This window comes from Cynocephalus volans, chromosome 1 (assembly GCF_027409185.1).
Source record: "Cynocephalus volans isolate mCynVol1 chromosome 1, mCynVol1.pri, whole genome shotgun sequence".
In the NCBI taxonomy this organism is placed as follows: domain Eukaryota; kingdom Metazoa; phylum Chordata; class Mammalia; order Dermoptera; family Cynocephalidae; genus Cynocephalus; species Cynocephalus volans.
Genome location: NC_084460.1, coordinates 228,595,988 through 228,616,984, shown reverse-complemented (window position 1 = coordinate 228,616,984; position 20,997 = coordinate 228,595,988). Strand labels below are relative to the sequence as shown.

At 36.5% G+C, this 20,997-nt stretch overlaps 1 protein-coding gene across 1 annotated transcript in view; it reads left to right on the top strand.

The window, feature by feature from the left end:
- Window positions 1-20,997, top strand: part of LY75 (lymphocyte antigen 75) — an 82,216-nt gene that overhangs the window by 22,733 nt on the left and 38,486 nt on the right. The window contains exons 7-16 of the mRNA XM_063085637.1: window positions 1,131-1,322; window positions 2,186-2,343; window positions 3,808-3,918; window positions 4,471-4,559; window positions 4,698-4,867; window positions 6,959-7,158; window positions 8,597-8,739; window positions 13,681-13,762; window positions 16,353-16,421; window positions 19,301-19,415. Of these exons, the coding sequence (XP_062941707.1) occupies window positions 1,131-1,322; window positions 2,186-2,343; window positions 3,808-3,918; window positions 4,471-4,559; window positions 4,698-4,867; window positions 6,959-7,158; window positions 8,597-8,739; window positions 13,681-13,762; window positions 16,353-16,421; window positions 19,301-19,415 (1,329 nt within the window). The remainder of the gene's footprint in view (window positions 1-1,130; window positions 1,323-2,185; window positions 2,344-3,807; window positions 3,919-4,470; window positions 4,560-4,697; window positions 4,868-6,958; window positions 7,159-8,596; window positions 8,740-13,680; window positions 13,763-16,352; window positions 16,422-19,300; window positions 19,416-20,997) is intronic.

Below are 20,997 nucleotides of genomic sequence, written 5' to 3'. Positions count from 1 at the left end.
GATTGAATAATATGCATTTATTAAAATAACTGTGCCAGCAGGAAACTGCAAAGAGCAGAACAAAATGATATGCCTACTTATCATTTTAACCTTGTAAAAATATGTATTCATAGAGACAAAGACTGAAATATGAAAATGATTGTTTTAAGTTCATTTGTGAGTAGTTTTTTCCTCTATTCCTTTATCATAATTGTAAAATATAATAGTAATAATAAATGCTATTTCAGAACCTTAAAGTTAATTGAGTTATCTTGTAAGTGTGAGAGGCTAGCTGAACCTGAATCTTATTCTTTAGTAAAAAACAAACTGTCCACATTTTTAAGATGCCATGTTTTCTTACAACAGATGCTCCAAGTGGTTCTGAACAGTGAAGTCTGAGTAACCGAACCACTTTCTAGTTTTGTTAATGGGGATAGAAGTATTTTGTGTGGTTTTATAACTGACTCTTTTTCTCTAATCTGGAAAGATTAGACCTTCACTTCTGAGTTTTATCATAGTCAAAACAAAGAATCACTAATTCCATGAGGACCATTTGTTCAGCAGAGAGGAGGAAAGAAGAGGTCCGGAGATGCCCTTTGCCCTTTCCCTCTGTTGCTGCCATCTCTAGGGTGTACGGCATATAAATGTCTTATTCTGTTTCTTAAATCTCTGCCTGTCATTTGTTCCACAGGGAGCATTAATGCACATCCTCTTGCTAAGCTGGCCATACAAGAAAAAGAGGCTCAACCTCATTGTAATTTTCTCAAAGGCAGAGACTAGAGAGGAACCTAACAAATCCCATACCCAGGAAAAGATTTGTCAGCAACTGGTTTACCCCATGCCTTCCTTCTGTCTACTTGTACTAAGGGCAGTCCCTCCCTTGATTCTATCTACACCCCTTAAACTAGTTTGTGCCCAGCCACATAGCACATTTGTATCATATTAAAGTCACATCATTATCTGAGTCCCTGCAGGAATTCTTATGATGCCATGCATACATTAGGTACCACATAAATTCAGGTCACTGTACTATCTGACAGTACTCCCCAGTTTCCCAGAAGCCTTATGATTCAAGAAAATTTTTTTTTCAATGTTATTGATTCAAAATAGATGTATCTTTCCTGGAATATAAATAGCTGCTTTCCCCCCAGATGTCTGGACGTATTCAGATACCCGCTGTGATGCAGGCTGGCTGCCAAATAATGGATTTTGCTATCTGCTGGCAAATGAAAGTGATTCCTGGGATAAGGCACATATGAAATGCAAAGCCTTCAGTAGTGACCTAATCAGCATTCATTCTTTAGCAGATGTGGAGGTGGCCGTCACAAAACTCCATAATGGGGGTAAGTTTTAAAAATATCCTATTTGAGAGGTTTAAGACATTTTAAAGTATCCATATTTTCAGACTCTTAGTAGGAATGAAAAGCTTACAATTTGATCCTATAGGTCAGTGCTGTCTAATGGGATTTTCTGTGGTGATGGAACTGTTCTATAACCTGCACTGTTAAATACAGTAGCCATCAGCCACATGTGGCTTTTGAGCAGTTGAAATGTAGCTAGGGCAACTGAGAAACTGAATTGTCACTTATATTTAATTTTAATTACTTTACATTTGGATTTAAATAGCCACATGTACCTAGTGGCTACCAATGTGATGAAACAAACATTGATTGAATTATCTCCCTCTTCTCAAAAAGTAAGTTCTATTTAACTAATTATTCCATTTTTGTATTATTTGAAAAATAAAGACTGGTAAACAAAAATACATTAGACTGCCAATATTATGACCTCTTCCTAGGATTCACTAATAATAATAGCTGCTTGTAGATTCCTATTCTGTGCCAGCATGGTGCTAACTGTTTTACATGTGAAGGCAGCATAGTCATTCCAGGACAGCAGTGGACAATATTTCTATTTTAATTAGGATGTCTATGATTTTGTTTGTGGACTTTCACTAACCCTCATGAATCAAAGTTCATCAGCTCCAGATATCAGACACACCCAGACTACAGATCTGTTCTACCTGTGTACACTACCTGCATAAGTGGCTTGAACAGCCTTCATTACCCAACCTGTCTGCCTTATCAGACTAATTAAAGATACATTTTGGATCTCAAAACCCCTTATGAGAACGTAAAAACCAGTGACGATGTGTATATTGAAGTTATAATTGAGTAAAACCAAGTAAAACATTTCTTTCTTTTAGATGCCAAAGAAGAAATATGGATAGGCCTTAAGAACATAAATACACCAACTTTATTTCAGTGGTCAGATGGTACTGAAGTTACTCTAACATACTGGGATGAGAATGAGCCAAATGTTCCCTATAATAAGACTCCCAATTGCGCTTCCTATTTAGGAAAGGTAGGAAACCTCCTGTAGTTTATTTATGTTCTTGTTCTACCTAATAATTATATTAAGATGGCTTTGGTTGGGGTATCTGATAAACTGGGAAAGAAAATAAAAGGTAAGAGCCCTGTAGATTGTCTTTCTGATAGGTATTGAAAAAAGGTAAATAAAAGCAATTACTAAATAAGCAATTAACTTCCTGTCTGAGAGCATCTGCTCCGATGTGAAACAGTTGCAGAGAATCCCTTCGGAACTCAGATTTTTTTGCTAGATTGGTTCTAGTAACCTGCTTTTTCTCAGGAGCAGGGTCTCCATTCACCTTTCTGCCTTCCGTGTGATATTTCGCATGTAGCTCAATTAACCTGAAAAATCCCATCTTCTGAATTCATGTTCAGATTAAGTTTTATATTAATCCTATTTTGAGAGATGAAAAAATAAATTTATTTAAAAATTAGGGCTAACTTTGTTCAGAATACACCTTAATCCTATAGAATGCCTAAATGTGTATCGAACATACTTTAGTTAAGAGCCCAAAATAGACTGTGTCTTAAGCAGAAAGAATATATATATACCTCCATTTTTTTGTTTGTATCACTTTGTTGTGGTCTCCTAATTGGTTTTAAGGATAACGTGTCACACAGACGTCTAGAGAGACTTAAGCGGAAGCAATAAATGTGATAGGTATTTAGAAGTGTTTCCATAGTAAAGATGTATTTAAAAAGGTGTCGCATTCTGTGCTCTATTTAAAAGGCTATCCAAAATGTCTTTAGAAGAGTATCAAAGATGGAAATGAGGTCCCATGTGCGGGAGTGAACTGACGGCATACCTAGATGGTGTTCCAATGTTTGAAACTGACCTTTATCACAATTGACTTATTAAAATTTAGTTTGAAGAAAGCAGAGTGACATTGCCAGTTAAGCAAAATTAATGTTAAGTAGCTTATTTGAAAGAGAGAACTTTGAGGTCTAGACTGATGTAGAATTTACAGAAAATTTGATCTATAATTCTTGGAGAGTAGCTATTCTAACCACCATCATCATTTTACGTATGAGGAAACTGAGGATGGTTAGTTGATGTGCCCGCAAATTTTTAACTTGTGGACAGTCTTTGTCATATGGAAGAAGTCTAGAATGTTGGCAATTGTTTGTAGTTCTTTTCTCCTATTCTTCTATTCTGTTAACTTCTATTCTGAGTGCCCTTTGATAGTTTTAGCGTTGCTTATAAGAAAATGAAATTCATCCACACTGTGACCTTGAGTGATGCTGAGTCCACAGGTTGTGAGCCATACCTTGCAGGCTTGTTGGGTAACATTTTCTGAAGTGTGTCCTCACATTCAGTCATTTGTCTACATTCATTCTCTCTCTCTCTTTTTTACTCATTTTCTATCTCTCTCGTTCTCTTAGTTTTTGTGAGTTCGATCTAAATATATGGCAAATAATTTCTTTTGTGAGCAAATTTTTTTGTCTCTTTTTTTAAAAGCTAGGTCAGTGGAAAGTCCAATCATGTGAAGAAAAACTTAAATATGTATGTAAGAAAAAGGGAGAAAAACTGAATGATGCAAAGTCTGATAAGATGTGTCCTCCTGATGAGGTATGTGAAATCTCTGTGTCACGTTTCATAAGCGGTAGTATACCTTCTTGGTTAGAGATGGTAGTTGAGACTTAAAACAATTCAGACTTGGAAAATAGAAGAAATTACTAGCTTGTGTTCATTTACATTAGAGCAAGTTAAAAGGCAGTAAATCATTGCATATTGGCATTCTTACAGAAGGAAAAGGAGTTACCTCCTCATGAATTTCTATAAAAATTTGTGTGATTACTATCCTCAATGCTGATATCTTTACTTCCCCCACTGATATTATTCCTGTTAAAAAATAATACAACCAACAACTGTTATACTCTTATGATGAGCCAGACACTAAGGGTAAAGAGAATTAAGCCACACCTTCTGTCTGACTCAGGCTCAATCTTGTGGAGGTTATCTATGAAATTGCATCCCATCCTCATCACATGCATGAATTCACTGGCCATGTCCTCAATTTCCACAAGTTGTAAGATGGTGTCAGTGTAGCAAAAACTGGTTTATCAGAGGGGGGACATCATTATGTCAGGAAACTGTGACAATATTTCTCCTCTAATTTAGGGCTGGAAGAGACATGGAGAAACCTGTTACAAGATTTATAAGGATGAGGTCCCTTTTGGAACAGTCTGCAATCTGACTGTCACTAGCAGGTGTGACCATTAGTAAGCATGTACTAGTAAACTTTTAACCCTGTGTTCTTTGCTAAACAATCTTCCTACGAAAAAGGTGCATTTTCAAATTAATTCAGTCATTATAAAATATTTGCCAATTTGATCCTTCTTTTGTAGATTTGAGCAAGAATACTTGAATGATATGATGAAAAAGTATGATAAATCTCTAAGAAAATACTTCTGGACTGGGCTGAGAGATGTAGATTCACGTGGAGAGTATAGTTGGGCAACTGTTGGTGGAATAAAGCAGGCTGTAACCTTTTCCAACTGGAATTTTCTAGAGCCAGGTAAGCATCTTGGCTTTAAAAGTAGTAGAATACAGTGACTAGTGAAATGCAGCATTTCTCCCAAATATGTTCTTCACTTACTTTTGAAATGTGAGGGAAATGATGATCTTCAGGACTGGAGCCTATCTGTGGAAGTATAAATAGAAGCAGTGGCTATGTTGTCCCTGTTAAATCCTTGGGATAATCCAATGAAAGAAATTAGAAAACTCAGTTTTACAAAACCACCATCTAGCATCACAGAGCTAGAACCACCGGTGTGTTTTTTTATACTTTCTATGTAAGTCTCAAACAATCTAGAAGCTTCATTGTGAAACACTTTACATTTTCATCTCTCTGTTTCTTAAACTTCTTTCTTCAAAATTGAATGTGTTTATTTCTGTTATTCTCAATGGGAAAGAATTAAGAAGTTAATATATTGTAGGAATTATTCATTCTTGAAGTTAGTTCATCTTTCTGCATCCAGCCTAAAGCATTAACATAATTTGCCATAGTATCAGAACATTCGAGCCAGAAAGGACATCAGAAGTCCCTTCTAACTTTAGAGCTGAGAAAACAGAAATTCTATGGTTATTTACTTGACAAAGGTCATCTAGTTATTGAATTAGTAATATCCAGATCTCCTGATTTCCAAGCCAGTGCTATTTAGAGGATTTTGGCTTTGAATAATACATCAGTTATAAAGTATTCTCCTCCCTTTGAACTATTTATATTTTCTGTGTTGATCTAATGTGATCATGAAGACCATTTTTTATGACACAGAAATTGGAACATATGAGCTTATAATTGAGCATAGTGTTTGAAATAGGGAATGCCCATAAAATTTGTGACACACGATCATCACCATCAATATGGGTGGTATTGATAATAACAAAGTCATCTTTTTACTTATAGGAGTTGAGGATACAGATGCTAATCCTGATTAAATCTCATCTGAAATTAGAAATATTCTAATAGATAAGACACACGTATTTCTTTTATAGGCCCTCAGACATCTTAAAGGCCGAATTCTTCATGGCTAAGCCTTAGTGTTTGGAGAGGTTCTCAGGAAGTATCTACCATGGCTGTTCCCTCAGTTCTGTGGTCAGAAGGACTTCCATTAAACTCTCCTTACCATTATTACTCCCAGCTTCAGCCAACTTGGTCTGTCGTGGGCAAGCCATGGATAGGGAGACAGAACAGGGAAAAAATAGCACAACCATCCAGGGTAGCAGGGAATTATTTTTCCCGTTTCCTAGTTCCTCTTGCTGTCCATGTGTAAGCATGAGACCATAAGCTTCTCTGTTTGGCGGAATAGAAGTTGTCCTCATTACTTTCCAATGTATACGAGTCTTCTTGTCTTCTTCCCACTTCATGCAGTGTGATATAATGGAAAACAGAGCATGGCATTTTGCCAGACAAATCTGGGTTCAAATACCAACTCTACCACTCACTAACAATGATTGTAAGCAAGTCTTAGTGTTCATCTGGAAAATGGATCTGATAATACAAGCTACCTTTAATGTTATCACAAATAAATAAAATTATGATTGTCATAAAATAAACAGTAAATGAATGTATGTTACCACATACCTCCTCCTACCTTTATTGTTCCAGGTCTTCCTTTGGATCTGAATCTGCGAGAGTTTTGTTTGGAGGTTTACTAAGTTGCTTAAAAATTGCTCAGAGTTGTTAAGCTAATTTTAAACACTGTCTTGAGCAGTATAGTGGTTTAGGGTACAGCTCTGGAAGCAAGACCTCCTGGGTTCAAATCCTGGGCTAACCACTTACTAATTCTGTGACCTTGGACAAGTCACCTACTCTTGACTATACCTCAGTTATGACGGTATAATACACTCTATAGGTTTGTTATGAGGATTAATTAATTTAATCCTTTTAGAATAGTATGTAATAAATTATAAACACTTCTCTGTATTACCCATCATCATCATCATTATTATTACTCTGAACAACACATTTCTTTCCTCTCTTTCTTCCATTTTTTTCCCTGTTCTCTCCTCATCTTGGCTCAGGTAAAGAGTAGAAAAACTCGAAAATGTTTGAACTTTAATTTAAAATGTTAATTTTTAATTATACTTTCCAACTCAATCCCAGCTTCTCCAGGCGGGTGTGTGGCTATGTCTACTGGAAAGTTTCTTGGAAAATGGGAGGTGAAGGACTGCAGAAGCTTCAGAGCACTTTCAATTTGCAAGAAAATAAGTGGACCCCTTGAGCCTGAGGAAGCAGCCCCCAAGCCTGATGGCCCCTGTCCTGCAGGCTGGCATAGTTTCCCCTCAGGTCTTTCCTGTTATAAGGTAAAGTAACATTCTCATCCAATCCTTCAATGAAGTTATTCTTCTACTATCCTAGTTCATGTCCTTGTACAAATTATGCTGCTCCCCATAGGCATATATAACCAAAACTAAAGTGCTTGGGAGTACAGCATCCTTGGAAGGGTACCATTGAACTTCTGGTGTCAGGCGGCCCAGCCCCACACCCTGCATGTGTCCTGCCTGAAAGAACAGGACCAAAGCCAGAACCGGCTTTCCCAGGGTTCTTTTTTTCTGGGAAGTTGGGTGAGCTGCATGCCATTCTGACACTATACTTATGATTCTCACATTCCTCTAATTATTATCATCAAATTAAGAGTTCTATCACTTCTTATAATGTAAAAAATTTTATTTTGGGGTTTGTATCAGTTAGCTAGTCACACAAACAAACCATTAGATACCACCCCAAACTACAGTGGCTATGACAACAAATATTTAGTCTCATGCTCACATATCTCCAGGTCAGCTAGGGTTTGACTGATCTAGTTTGACTTGAGTGATCAGCTCTGCTTCCAACTGCAGGTCAGATATGCTAGGCTCAGGATGTCACCCTGGGGTCTATTGCCCTTCCATCTAGGACTTAGACTGAGGCTGAAGCAGCCAATGGTGACTTGTTTTTCTCATGGGAAATCACAGGCCCAACCACATAAGCACATTTCAAGCCTCTGCTCAGTTGACTTCCACTAGTATTCCATTGATCACAACAAGTCACATGGCTACCCCCCAGGTAAGGTACTGATATGTGTACTCCACCCAACAGGAGGCAACGGCAAGAACATGTAGTTACATTACCGGGAATTGAGGAATTAGGACCAGTAATTCAACCTACCATAGTGTCAGCTTTTCCTCCTGCTCCTTCCCTTCTTCCTCCTCTTTTTTTTGAAATAACTGTGGTTCCTTTGGCCTAAAATTAGTCATCAAAAACCATTGGCAGGTTTTGTTTTGCCAACTTCTATCAATGTTTGCACACCAGTACAGACTGCTCTTTGATTCTTCTTCATCAGAAAATAGTCCTATTCTTGTGCAGGTCTGTAGCTCATATTCAAAATTATGTTTTTAGCACATTTCTTTGCAGAAGTCTACTCCCAAAGCACTTATATGTATCTTTTACAGCCTTGCCTATTAGTTCATTCTATCTTTCAAGGTTCTAGGAATGCAGGAGAACATGGTATCTTATTGGAGCAGTTCTCCAGCCTGGCTGAGGAAGGCCGTCCATCTGACAACAATGGCTGGTACCTGTGCTGGCCTCTAGCTGACACTTTCTGCAGGACCTGTCTGTGTCTCAGCATTTGTGCATTTGCCCATGCCTTCATTATACCTATAAGTATCCATTTCAGGGGCCTACACATTTGACTATACTTGACTTTAAAACTATATAAACTTTATGATTATACCAGAAAACAAATTACCATATTTTGTTAAGGTATTCCATGTAGAAAGAATCGTGAGAAAGAGGAACTGGGAAGAAGCTGAAAGGTTCTGCCAAGCACTGGGAGCTCATCTTCCAAGCTTCAGTCATGCAGATGAAATAAAGGAATTCATCTACTTTTTAATGGACCAGTTCAGGTACTACTTTTAGAATGAGAGCTTCTGTGCTGAATTTGATGTTCTCTAGGTATTCAAAATTGATGTGTTTTAGTATTTAAAAGTTCCTTCAGTGCTTAGCAGTCGTGCAACATCAAGCAATCTCATGTGCGGGATACTCTGAGGGATTCAAAGATGAGTGAGACATAGACCCCACCCTTTGTGTAGTAAAGTCCAATAGTGGGGGTGAGAAAAGTATGGTGAAAGATCTAGAACACAAGTTAGGAAGGGCCTTGGGAATTCAGAGGAAGGAGGACGTGTTTCTGGGAAGTATAATCAAGGAAAATGTCATGGAGGGGGCTGGTGCTTAGAAGGTAGGTAACATTTTGAAAGGTAAGATAGAAGAAGGAGCCAGAGAAAACAGAACATAAGCAAATGTACTGAGACCAGAATGTAGAGATATGGGCAAGGAAAAATAATTTATATATAACTTATCTGGAAAATAGGCTTTGGATATGGAATTAGAATGTTCTTGCTTGCCATAAAGTATGATTTTAGGTCAATAAGAAAGAAAAAAACAAAAAAAGTATGTGTACCTACATACATAAGGGGGCAGAGGGAGGTCAGTAGGTAAATGCAGGGCAACTGTTAGAAAGCTATTACAATTGCCCTGGTGGAAACCTACATTGAGGAAGGGCAGTAAGAATGGGAAAATAGCAAGTGATCAAAGATGTTACAGATGTTATGGCCATTGTGGTGTTGATGTTGGGGTGGAAGGAGGCTTCCTGGATGATTTTCCTGATGTTTGTAAGGACTATGTGGAGAAATATGGGCCAGATGATACTATCAGAAAAATTTCTCTGAAGCTTTGGGACAGACATAGGTAACAGGGAGTTTGTAGATATTGGTGGGAATCAATTAATGAAAAACATTGGAAGGCTGGCTGGTTAGCTCACTTGGGAGAGTATGGTGCTGATAACACCAAGGTCAAGGGTTCAGATCCCCATACCAGCCAGCCACCAAAACCAAAAAAAAAAAAAAAAAACCATTGGAATATCACATATGATAGAAATGACCATTAAGAACATCTATATACAGAATGGATTACACTAGGAAACAAAACTAACATGAGAGGTCATTAATGAACTTTTCCTGATTTGTTTCTTTGTTTCTGATCAGACTTGTTGAGTATCCTCATTAACAAATTAATACAAGTGAATTATGTAAAATTTCGAAAATATTAAAAAGGGTAATGAAAATAAAAATCACCTCAGATCCCAAGCTTCCAGTTGTGAGCATAGTTAACATTTAGTGTAAACTATTTTCACTAAATAGTTTTTTCACTAAATAGTTTTTTCACTAAAAGTTTTGCATTTTCTTCATTTCTATGCAAAAGGTTTTACAAAATTTATTTTCTGCAGAATGCACTATGTTTCATTCTTCTATAATCACGAGAAAAAACAGAGAAGTAAATCTCATAATCTTTTCCTTCATAGGAACCGTATTTTATTTTTATTCTTATCCCAGCAGCTAACACAGTGCCATATTAAGCAGACTGTGTTGTCTGCTTGGTAAGTGCTCCATTAATAAAGAGATTGTTTGCCTGTGCTGTACTTAGAGAAAGAATGTATTCTAAATCCAAAATTGTAACTAGGACTTAAAGGGAAAAAAGGAAGCAAACCCATTTATTTTAGAAAATGATTCCAAAGCTAACTCCTTGAACACCTTAGCTTTTTATTGCAGGAGGTGACCTTTCTCAGCAAGATGTCCATTGCCCAAATTGTGTATTGCATGCCAAGGAGTTGTCAGATTATTGCTGTACTTTTCACAATCTGGGTTCCACAGCTCTATTTGTATTTCAGAGAAAGGGATTCATGCTGCATCATTAAAGCTCTAAGATCTTTGCAACTCTTAATGGCAGCCCAACAGGGAAAGCCATTGTAGAGCAAAAATAGTCATGGGATTAGAGAAGAAAGCCTTGTTTGCAATGCCATTGCTGCTGTGTACACGACCTCCTGTGATGTGGCATGAATGGATTTAGATATAAATCTGAGGCTTTGCAGACTAAGCACCCTCATCAAATAGTATTTATTGGGGGTTATGGCTGAGATACTGTTTTCCTTAACAACCAGATCCAGCAGGAAACTTGAGAATATAAATTTTAACACAATTACACATATTAACCTTTTATGCAATGTCTTCTTAACCTAATAGCCTTAAAACCATACAGGTATACTTAGTGTTTGGAATGGAAGAAATTTATATAGAGAGAGAATTTCAGTTTGACTTAATTCCTCAGTTATGATCAGATGCATTTTTTCGCTCAAATTTTCTGCATCTACATTGGAGGTGTGCAATGATTAATGTGAATTCCAATTTCTTCTTCCCTTTTTCTGTCTACAGCTAAATGAGGTAAAATAGGAATAAGTTACAATTTAGGAAATATTTTCCACCCCTGACCACAAAAACAAAAACAAACAAAAGACACACACACACACACAAAGTAGCTACTGTTTCCTGTGTTTATGACACACTAGTGGAATCCCTTGAAGTGAAGCTGAAAACTATAAATTTCTGGGTTGAAATGAAGTTCAGTCTCAGAAAGCAGAGGAAAATTAGAAATTTTGGACAATTGGGTATGCTCTTTTTTCTGGAAAACTGTTCTCTGAGATGCAGCGAAGAAGCCAGAAATGGGCTTGAAGGCAGAGAAGTTTCTAAGTGGAAGAAGGGGACACAATTGGCTGAGAGAAGACTAGGAAGAAGCTTGAGGAGCCTTGAAGGGTTGGGGACAGACCTCTACAAAGGCTGCCAGGGGTAGCCTATTAAATCCAGGTGACAAATGATCTTCGATCATCTTCCTAGTTGTACTGTTGACTGTGTAAAGAAGATAAAATATCTAATGCTTATTTTAGAGAAGCACAAAATTCTACACAAATTCTACACAAATAAAATGCAAAGATTTGGGAGAAATGAAGGTATATCCTTAAGTAAACATGAGGAAGGAGACTTAACCTTCATTTTAAACAAATGGCTTTAATTATGCTTTATCTGGCAATTATCTAGACTCTGGGGTTTAGAAAATCAACATTTCATCCATTTGGAAGCCTGTAAGAAAGCTCTGATTAGTTGAAGACACAAACTACAAATTCCTCTTAAAGCTACTAAGTTTAAAGTGGACTTAATTGTCTCTACTGGATTTTATTTTAAGTCCACAAATTAGTGATCTTTCTCTAGAAAGAAAACAATGTAACAATAAAAACCAAAAGAGGACAGTCCTTATATTCTATTGTAATAAGTTGAAACATTTGAGTTTGAAAAGTACTTATTGATATTAAAATATGAGGAAGTGTTGGACAAAGGAAAGAGATAAAAGCAATTATTTTATTAAAATGTGAGAAATTAATTTAAAATTAAGTTTGCTCCAGCCTTTGATTCACTAGTAAATTTTGTAAAAATGCAGATATTATATTTCCCAGTAGTCTTGTAGCTGTACATTCTACTTATTCCATATTTTCTACTGAGCTTGAGAGTAGGGATTATTTTTAGCTTTGGATCCTATGCCTTCTCTAATATGTAATATACTTATATATGTGTACTATGTATTCATATATACTTTATGTATATGCACAGTCACATGTGCTGATTATACATACCATGTGCTAACAGAAGATTAAATTATATGAAATATAATTGGTCTACTTATTAGGGCCTAAAAAGTGTAGTAAATTTTAGGTAGTATTTTCAAGTGGAGTTAAAGGCAGAGAAAATTTTTTATGATTATATCTTTTCTATTTATGCTGGATATATATTCCTGGCTAGACCATAAGTTTATTTGAGAGGAAGGAATCACATGAACTTATGTTCCTTTCTCCATATGTTTGTATATATATTCTTCCTTGGAATGCCTATCCTTTTTCCTCTTGGCCAATCTGATTACTGGCGCTTGGTAAACACTCAGATTATAACTAAAAAAAAAGGTTAGCTATTCTTCGAAGACTGTCTTTTGTCCTACCCACTTCATGGGTGTTTCCTCACTTCCTGCAGTCCACTATGACCTCTCCTTTCTCTGAATGTTTATAGTGCTTAAACTTTTACAACTCATTTGATAGCTTTCATAAGTGATATTATCATATTTTCTTCATTTGTATATATCTTATTTCCTGACTATTTTACATTCCATTTGAGGGTAGATATTAGGTCTTGTACTTTGTATCATCACTGTCCTTAGCTAAATGTACATAAGATGTACATAAAATATAATACTGATGAGTGGTACATATAATCACTTAAGTGATTACTTAATTATATTTCTCTGGTGTATTTCCTTGGCATTTGGAAAAAACTCAAATACTTGTTTACATTAAACTTTTAAATCCTGTTTAATAAAAATTTAGCTAAATGGTTTGTTCTGCATTTTTTTTCTTTTTTGTCTTTTTGTGACCGGCCCGTACCGCGCTCAGCCAGTGAGCACACCGGCCATCCTTATATAGGATCCAAACCCGCGGCGGGAGCACTGCTGCACTCCCAGTGCTGCACTCTCCTGAGTGCTCCACGGGGTCGGCCCGTTTGTTCTGCATTTTAAAGAAAAGTAATTTGATAGTGTTATAAACAAACACTATATGGAAATGCATTGTCGTATTTGACTATATCTGAAAACATTGTCTAAGACAGAGCACTGCAGTAAAAATTTTAGAGTAATAATTTTTCCTTCTTAAAGTTCAAAGCAGAATAGTTTTTGCCTTTCATATGAAGAAAACAACTTAAAATTTAATTTTAAAGAGTATGGTGCTTTTCGATAGCTACCCCATTATTAAAGGTTTAAGTTTCACATCAAAAGATTTCTTTATATAGGTTGAGCTGTGCTTTTCAGGTAGTAACAAGATCTTCTGAATAAATGTACATGTCTGAAGCACTTTAGACATGTGATTGCTAAATATTTTTGCCAAATGTTCTCAAATTTTTCAACATTTCCTTCTTATATAGTGACCAGCGTTGGCTGTGGATAGGTTTGAATAAAAGGAGCCCAGATTTACAAGGATCCTGGCAATGGAGTGATCGTACACCGGTAAGTTAAAACTTCCTTATTTGGGGTTATATACAAGGAGTGTTTGTTTCAACAACAAGTAAGTTGATTATTAAATAATACATCCACACCTAAAATGCATATGAAACCATGAAAGACCCTGAATAGCCAAAGCAATCTTGATAAAAAAGAATGAAGCTGGAGGCATCACACTACCTGACTTCAAAATATACTACAAAGCTCAAGTAACCAAAACATCATGGTACTGGCATAAAAAGAGACATGCAGGCCAGTGGAACAGAATAGAGTCCAGAAATAAATCCACACGTTTACAGCCAACTGATTTTTGACAAAGGTGCCAAGAATATGCAATGGGAAAAGGATAGCCTCTTCAATAAATGGTGCTGGGAAAACTGGATACCCAAATGCAAAGGAATGAAATTAGACCCTTGTCTCATACCATATATAAAAATCAACTCAAAATAGATTTTAGACTTAAATGTAAGACCCCAAACTATGAAACTACTAGAAGAAAACATAAGGGGAAAGCTCCATGATGTTAGTCTGGGCAATGACTTTTTGGATATGACCCCAAAAGCATAGGTAACAAAAGCAAAAATAGGCAAATGGGATTACATCAAACAAAAAGCTTCTGCACAGCAAAGGAAATAACAGAGTGAAGAGACAGCCCACAGAATAGGAGAAAATATTTGCAAACTATACATCTGATAGGGGGTTAGTATCCAAAATATATAAGGAACTCAAATAACTCTATGTATAGAAAGAAAACAACCTAATTAAAAATAGACAAAGGACTTAAATGGACATTTCTCAAAAGAAGACATACAAATAGCCAACAGATATATGAAAAAATACTCAACATCACTAATCGTCATGGAATTGCAAATTAAAACCACAATGAGATATCACCTCACACCTGTTGAATGGCTATTATTGATAAGTGTTGCTGAGGATGTGGAGAAAAGGGAAACCTTGCATGCTGTTGGTGGGAATGTAAATTAGTACAGCCGTTATGGAAAACATATGAGGAATGTATGGAGGTCTCTCAAAAAATTAAAAATAGAACTGCCGCATGATCCAGCAACCCCACTACTGGATATCCAAAGGAAATGAAATTTGTAAGTCGAAGAGATATCTGCACTCCCATGTTTATTGCAGCTCTATCTACAATAGCCAAGATAAGGAACCCTATAAGTGTTCATCAACGGATGGATAAAGAAAACGTGGTGTGTGTGTGTGTGTGTGTGTGTGTGTGTAAAATGGAATACTGTTCAGGTATAAAAAAGGAAATTCTGCCATTTGTGACAACATGGATAAACCTGGAGAACATTATGTTGAGTGAAATAAGCCAGACACAGAAAGACAAATACTGCTTGATATCACTCATATGCAGAATCTAAAAAAGTTGATATTACAGAACTAGAGAGTAGAATGGTGGTTATGAAGGGCTGAGGGGCTTGGGGGGTGTGGTGGGGAGATGTTAGTCAAAGGGCACAAAATTTCAGTTAGATAGGGGGAATAGGTTCAAGAGATCTATTGTACAACATGGCGACTGTAGTTAATAACAGTATAGTCGTATTCTTGAAAAATTCTGAGAGTAGATGTTAAGTGTTCTCACCACAAAAATAATAACTATGTGAGGTGACCCGTCTGTAAATTCACTAGATTTAGTCACTCCACAATGTATATATACTTCAAAACATCATGTTTTACACAATAAATACAATTTTATCTGTCAATTTAAAAAAATAAAATAATAAAAATATATCCACATACCACACGACCATAAAAACTGCATAGATGTGTCTTTATTGACATGGAAATAGATTCACATACTTGAAGTGGGGTAAAACAAGTTACTAATCTTATTTTTATTTTTAAAAAATCCATATGTGTAGCCTCTGTATCATCCAAAAAAATATATAGATATAATAGTCATCTTTGGGTAGTACAAGTTGTTATTTTTTTTCAAAGCATACTTTTTGTACTGTTTTTATTTCTTCTTTTTAATAATGAGAAGCTTTTATTTTTATTATATAAAAATATAAGTTATATAAAAAAGAGAGTATCTTTATTGGAGGAAAAAATTGGGGGGAAACTTACAAAAAAACTTTAAATAGTATTTCAAATGTTATATTATCATAAGAGAAGTTTTATTTACTACTTATAGGAGCAAAATTATTCTTAAATATTAAATATTTGCTCCACATTACTAGTGTGTGAATTCATTTTGTATTCTTTCTAAATGTGAAATTTCTTGATTTTTATTTTTAAATTGGAACATATCTCAGATTAGTTAATCAAATAAGTAGCATTTCAACACATGCATAACAAAGTCTTTTGCAAGTTCTTAATCCCCTATGACTCTAGCAGTGAACTTATTACACCAATAACCTCCACTTCTGAAACTGTAGCTTCCTGTATTTAGAAACTTATGACATTATGACATTTTCTGAGTCCTGTCATGATTTAGCATCCTGATATAAAAAAAATATGAAAAAGTTTTCTGTGTCAGATGAACATGCTTGAGTTATTAAAGCTGCCTAAATTACATCTAAATTGCAAATATTTATACATCAGTCTTAAATTCTCAAGCCTCTTTTCTTTTCAGGTGTCTACTGTTGTCATGGAAAATGAATTTCAGCAGGATTATGACATCAGAGATTGTGCTGCTGTCAAGGTCAGTACAATGCTGTAGAATCTGCATACTTATAAAACAAATCCAGCATCATGTGCAGGCAGTAGGTCCATGGAGTGCCTTTTGTGTGGGTCACATGATGTTAGGTGTGATGGGAAATAAGTACCCCTATGGCCTGGTCCTCAAGAAGCCTGACTTACACTTAATTTGAGAAGATAGAAGACAGTGTCATTACTATGCAGTAATAAGCACCAGATGAGTTGTCTGAGGAGGGCTAATGAAAGAGGAAGTGATCCCTGCAGCCTCTTTCCACAAAGAGATGAGACTTGAACTGGGTCTCTTAAGGATGGATAGAGTTTGTGCAGGCAGGGTAGGGTGAGGCTTTCTAACAGGGGAATGTATGAGAAGGTGGCATAAAATAAGGAGGGAGTGGTACAAGATGGTAAGGCAGTGGAGAGACAAAAACATTAAGAAGCTTTAATCAGTGCTGTGGTTGAAAACAATGTTGGGAAATTAGATTGATGCCAGCTTAAGGAGTTTGTACATTTTTAGATAGGCAACAGGGCATTTAAAAAAGGTTCTGAGTAGGGAGGGTGATATGAAGCAAGGAGTGTGTGAAGAAAATTCACCTTGAGACAGATTTCAACGTGCAACAGATAAAATTAGAAGACCAGTTGTGCAACCTCCTTTGCAGAATTCACTCGTTTATCCATTTCATAAACACTATGTGTTGGGAAGATAGAATAATTTAATCAGGCTCCCCTCACCTCAGGGCCAGTTGAGGGTGGTTCATTAAACAAATTGTGTATATGGGGGGGAGTTGGTGCTCATGCACGCCACCTTGGCTTTGCTGGCGACTGCCTTGGGAGGCTGCCGCCCCAGACGAGCAGCCATGCCTTTCCAACCTGCGGCTTCCAAAGATCTGTTTGCTGGTTACCTAGCTCATAGACCTGTGTGTAAGTGGTCTGGTGACCCAGCCTGGCATGTGAGGGGTCTGGTGACCCAGCCTGGCATGTTTAGGGTTTGTGACCCAGTCTGTGAATGAGCTTGAGGGGTCTGTGAGCTCCAGACCCAGCTCTAGCTTGACAATTGGCCCAGTCAGGGAAGGATTACCGACAGGTAAAAAGAGCCCGACAACTGGCATAGTCGAGTAGCTTTACAATTGGTGTCACGAACAGGATTAAGAGCATTACAATTGGCTATGTTGGCAGGATTCCGACATTAGCCTAGCTTGACCATATTTGCAAGGGGTTCTGTGAGGCATTGGGGGATCTAACAATGACAAGGTACAAAACATAGCCTTTGTCTTTACAGAACTTACAGTCTAGTAAGAAATAAAGACAAGTAAACAAGCAATCATGATACTGTCGGGTAAGGGCTATAACAGACAAAATACAGTTTTATGCAACAAGGGTATTATGAGAATTATTATAATGTTGGTGATGATGTTGGTGATGGCAGCAGCTGACACTCACTGACTCCTTTGTGAGCCATGCACTGTGCTAGGCATGTCACATGTATTATTTCACTTAATACTTATGCAGCCAGGTATGGTAGCTACTGTTACCATATTCATCTTAAAGAGAAAGAAATTTGAGCTTGAGTAACTTACCCAAGGTTACATGGCTACTAAAATTTAAACCCATGTGTATCTAGGTCCAGTACTCTTTAACTGCTATGCTAGATGACTCATCATTTATAAAAATAGAGGGGCACTGGTTTATGGAGAAAATGGTATCTTTTAGTTTAGATATTTTGAATCCAAGCTAGCTGTTAGATGTATCATATAGTAAGTTGAAATAGACTGAAGTTAAAGGGAAAATATATATATTTAAGAAAAAGCAAAGGGTCAAGAAGTTGATTTCGGGGAACTGCCAACATTTAAAGTGACAGAAGATGAGGAAGAAAGAGATATCTATGTAATAATATCTTTGCTTCATAGCCCAAGAAAGAGATTCAAGGAGGTGGTTGACCAGAAACTTTACAGGAAGGTTGAGGCAAATAAGAACTTAGAAAGACATCAGAAAGCACTATTTTCAACATAACTTTTCTAGTAATAAACTGTATAGTATCATGTCATTTTTTAAATAGAATTTCTAATTTAACACATGAAAAGGTAAAAACTTTGGAGAAGTTTATGAAATTTTCAGGAGTGTCAAGAATACTGGCACAGTAAACTGTTCTATTTGAAGAGAGTCCCCACATGTGAAGAGGCTAGAAAATCCACACACACAAAAAGAGAGGGGATGGGGAGAGAGATACTGATGCAGCCTACATCAGGGACAAGCCCAGCCAGGGCAGTGTTCTGTAAGGACAGTCTTGCCTCACCTGACACAGTACCCACCAGAACCTTGGCCTTAAGAGAAAATAGTCCAGAAGTGATGGATGCTGCTCCTAGGTCATACCTTCCCCTTTCCTATCTCTCCTACTTGCTGGCTGGAATTTGTAGTTGGCTGTCTTGGACCATGTGGAGGACAAAACTGTAGAAATGGTAGAGCAACCCAAAGAAGGAGCCTGGACCCCTGGTGCTGGACTTTTATGTCATCTGATCTGCCTTGAACACAGCCTGGTTCTCGGATACCACTAAAATAAATATTCTTTTCCTAGCTTGGTCTCTCCCAACTTTTAAAAGTGTAAGATTCTATAATTTCATGTCAACAAAAACAAGGAGAAAAAGATAATAATGTGCATTTTGGACATAAACATGACCTTACAATATATTTCTTTTTATCAGCCCCTTTGAAGGCTCTTGTGTAGGCTGTTACTGTTCAAACATTTCATTAATTCATTTGTTCATTTATTAAACAAATAGCTGAGGTGCTAGAGCTAAAATAGAGGTCAAGGTCATAGGGCTTATAGTTCAGTGTTTCATAAGGGCTGTATCAACTTCAAAATATTCTGCAATTCTTTTTCTCCTATAGGTCATTCATAGGCCATGGCGAAGAGGCTGGCATTACCATGATGACAGAGAATTTACTTATATGAGGCCTTTTGCTTGTGATACAAAACTTGAATGGGTGTGCCAGATTCCAAAAGGTAAGTGGTAAATACTATTTTTCGCAGCCTTCTCATGTTAACATTGTGAATGCTGAACTAAAAGTACCTAAGAGAGAGTTTTAGTCTATAATTATAATTTTTAAAAGCCAATAAAGATGCAGTTAATATATTAAGCACCCCTTTGCCTGACTTCCACTCTTAGTAGAAGGCTAGCATATTGAAACTTGGTAATACCTTACTCTTTGGTCATTTAATTTACATACAAGACAAAATTTAAGGCTTACGTGGGGGAATAAGATTTTGGAATGAAAGATTACTAAGTAAAAGTAGAGATGTAGTAGAGAAAATCATTTTAATTTTTATTTTGATGCAAAACCAAGAGCAAAATGAAAACAATCTTTGGAAGAACGAGTGAAGAAATCAAAATTTGGCAGGTCTGTATAAAATTTAGAAACAGTTTTCAATGGACTCCAAAACTGCTAACACTTTATATAAATTCAAATTCAGGAAACCAGCTAGATGGATAGCATAGCCTTCGAAGACAAAAAAAGAGAAGAGAAAAGAAGTACATATTCATTTACTTAGCTTTTTACTAGGAAAATGCTAAGAAAATATTAAGAAAACTGTTAAGAAGATTTTAATCCCCAAATTATTTTATACTGATATTGGATATTTTAATTAGTGGAAAATACACAGAAAGTCCTAAAATGAATTTCTGAACTGAATGTATACAGATCATTAAAACTAAAGGTATATCTTCCTATAAGTTCTCAAAGAACCCAAAATTTACATCATGGAACTGCCTAGTAGGAAATAGTTATTTTTCCTAAAAAAGGCCACCATATTGCGTTTAAAACAGCTTCCATCCGATGTGACATCAGGTACAATACCTAAGAGTCTCATTCATAAAGGCAAACCGTCAAGCCATTCATAAAAGTGTGCATGTGCGTGTGTTGATGAGTTTTTCTAAAGGAGAAATTATGCCTGAGTTTTTCCTGATTATTTGATTAAACCTGAAAAATGGGAAAAAGAAAAACAGTTTGGATATCCTTTAAATAAGTGGAAAGTAACTCATGTATATAATTAATTTGGACAATGCCTGTGGTTTGCAGCAGTAGTGTGACCCTTTGACTCTTTGGCATTTGGTGGCATGCAACAGAAAATGTCATTGCTCCTTCCAAGGTGCCCTCATTAGTAGCTGCTACTCCTGCCTCCTATTGAGTGGTGGGGCAGACCCAAGAGTTTAGACAAGGACAAATTTAGAAATGACAGGGCAGTAACCACAGGAAATAGTACAAAGAGCACATAGTTTTCTTTTTTCCTTTTTTAAAAATTAAAAAAAAAAAACAGAGGGAATTAACAGATTTAGCAATTAACCAAACAAATAAATCTTCTAAATAATTGCACCCTGCTCTCCCCATGCAGAAACAAAGTAAAAAATTAAACACTCCCTGTCTCAGTCTTCCCAATCATTTGAAATAATTAGTGATTGCTTGATCTGAGGTTTGAATGCTATGTTAACTCACCTTTGACAGTACCTAAATTTCTGAGTTATAATGTGTCACCTTCACCCAGTTGGATATTTTCTTTATTATCAGAGCAGCCAGAGTCTATTCAACTT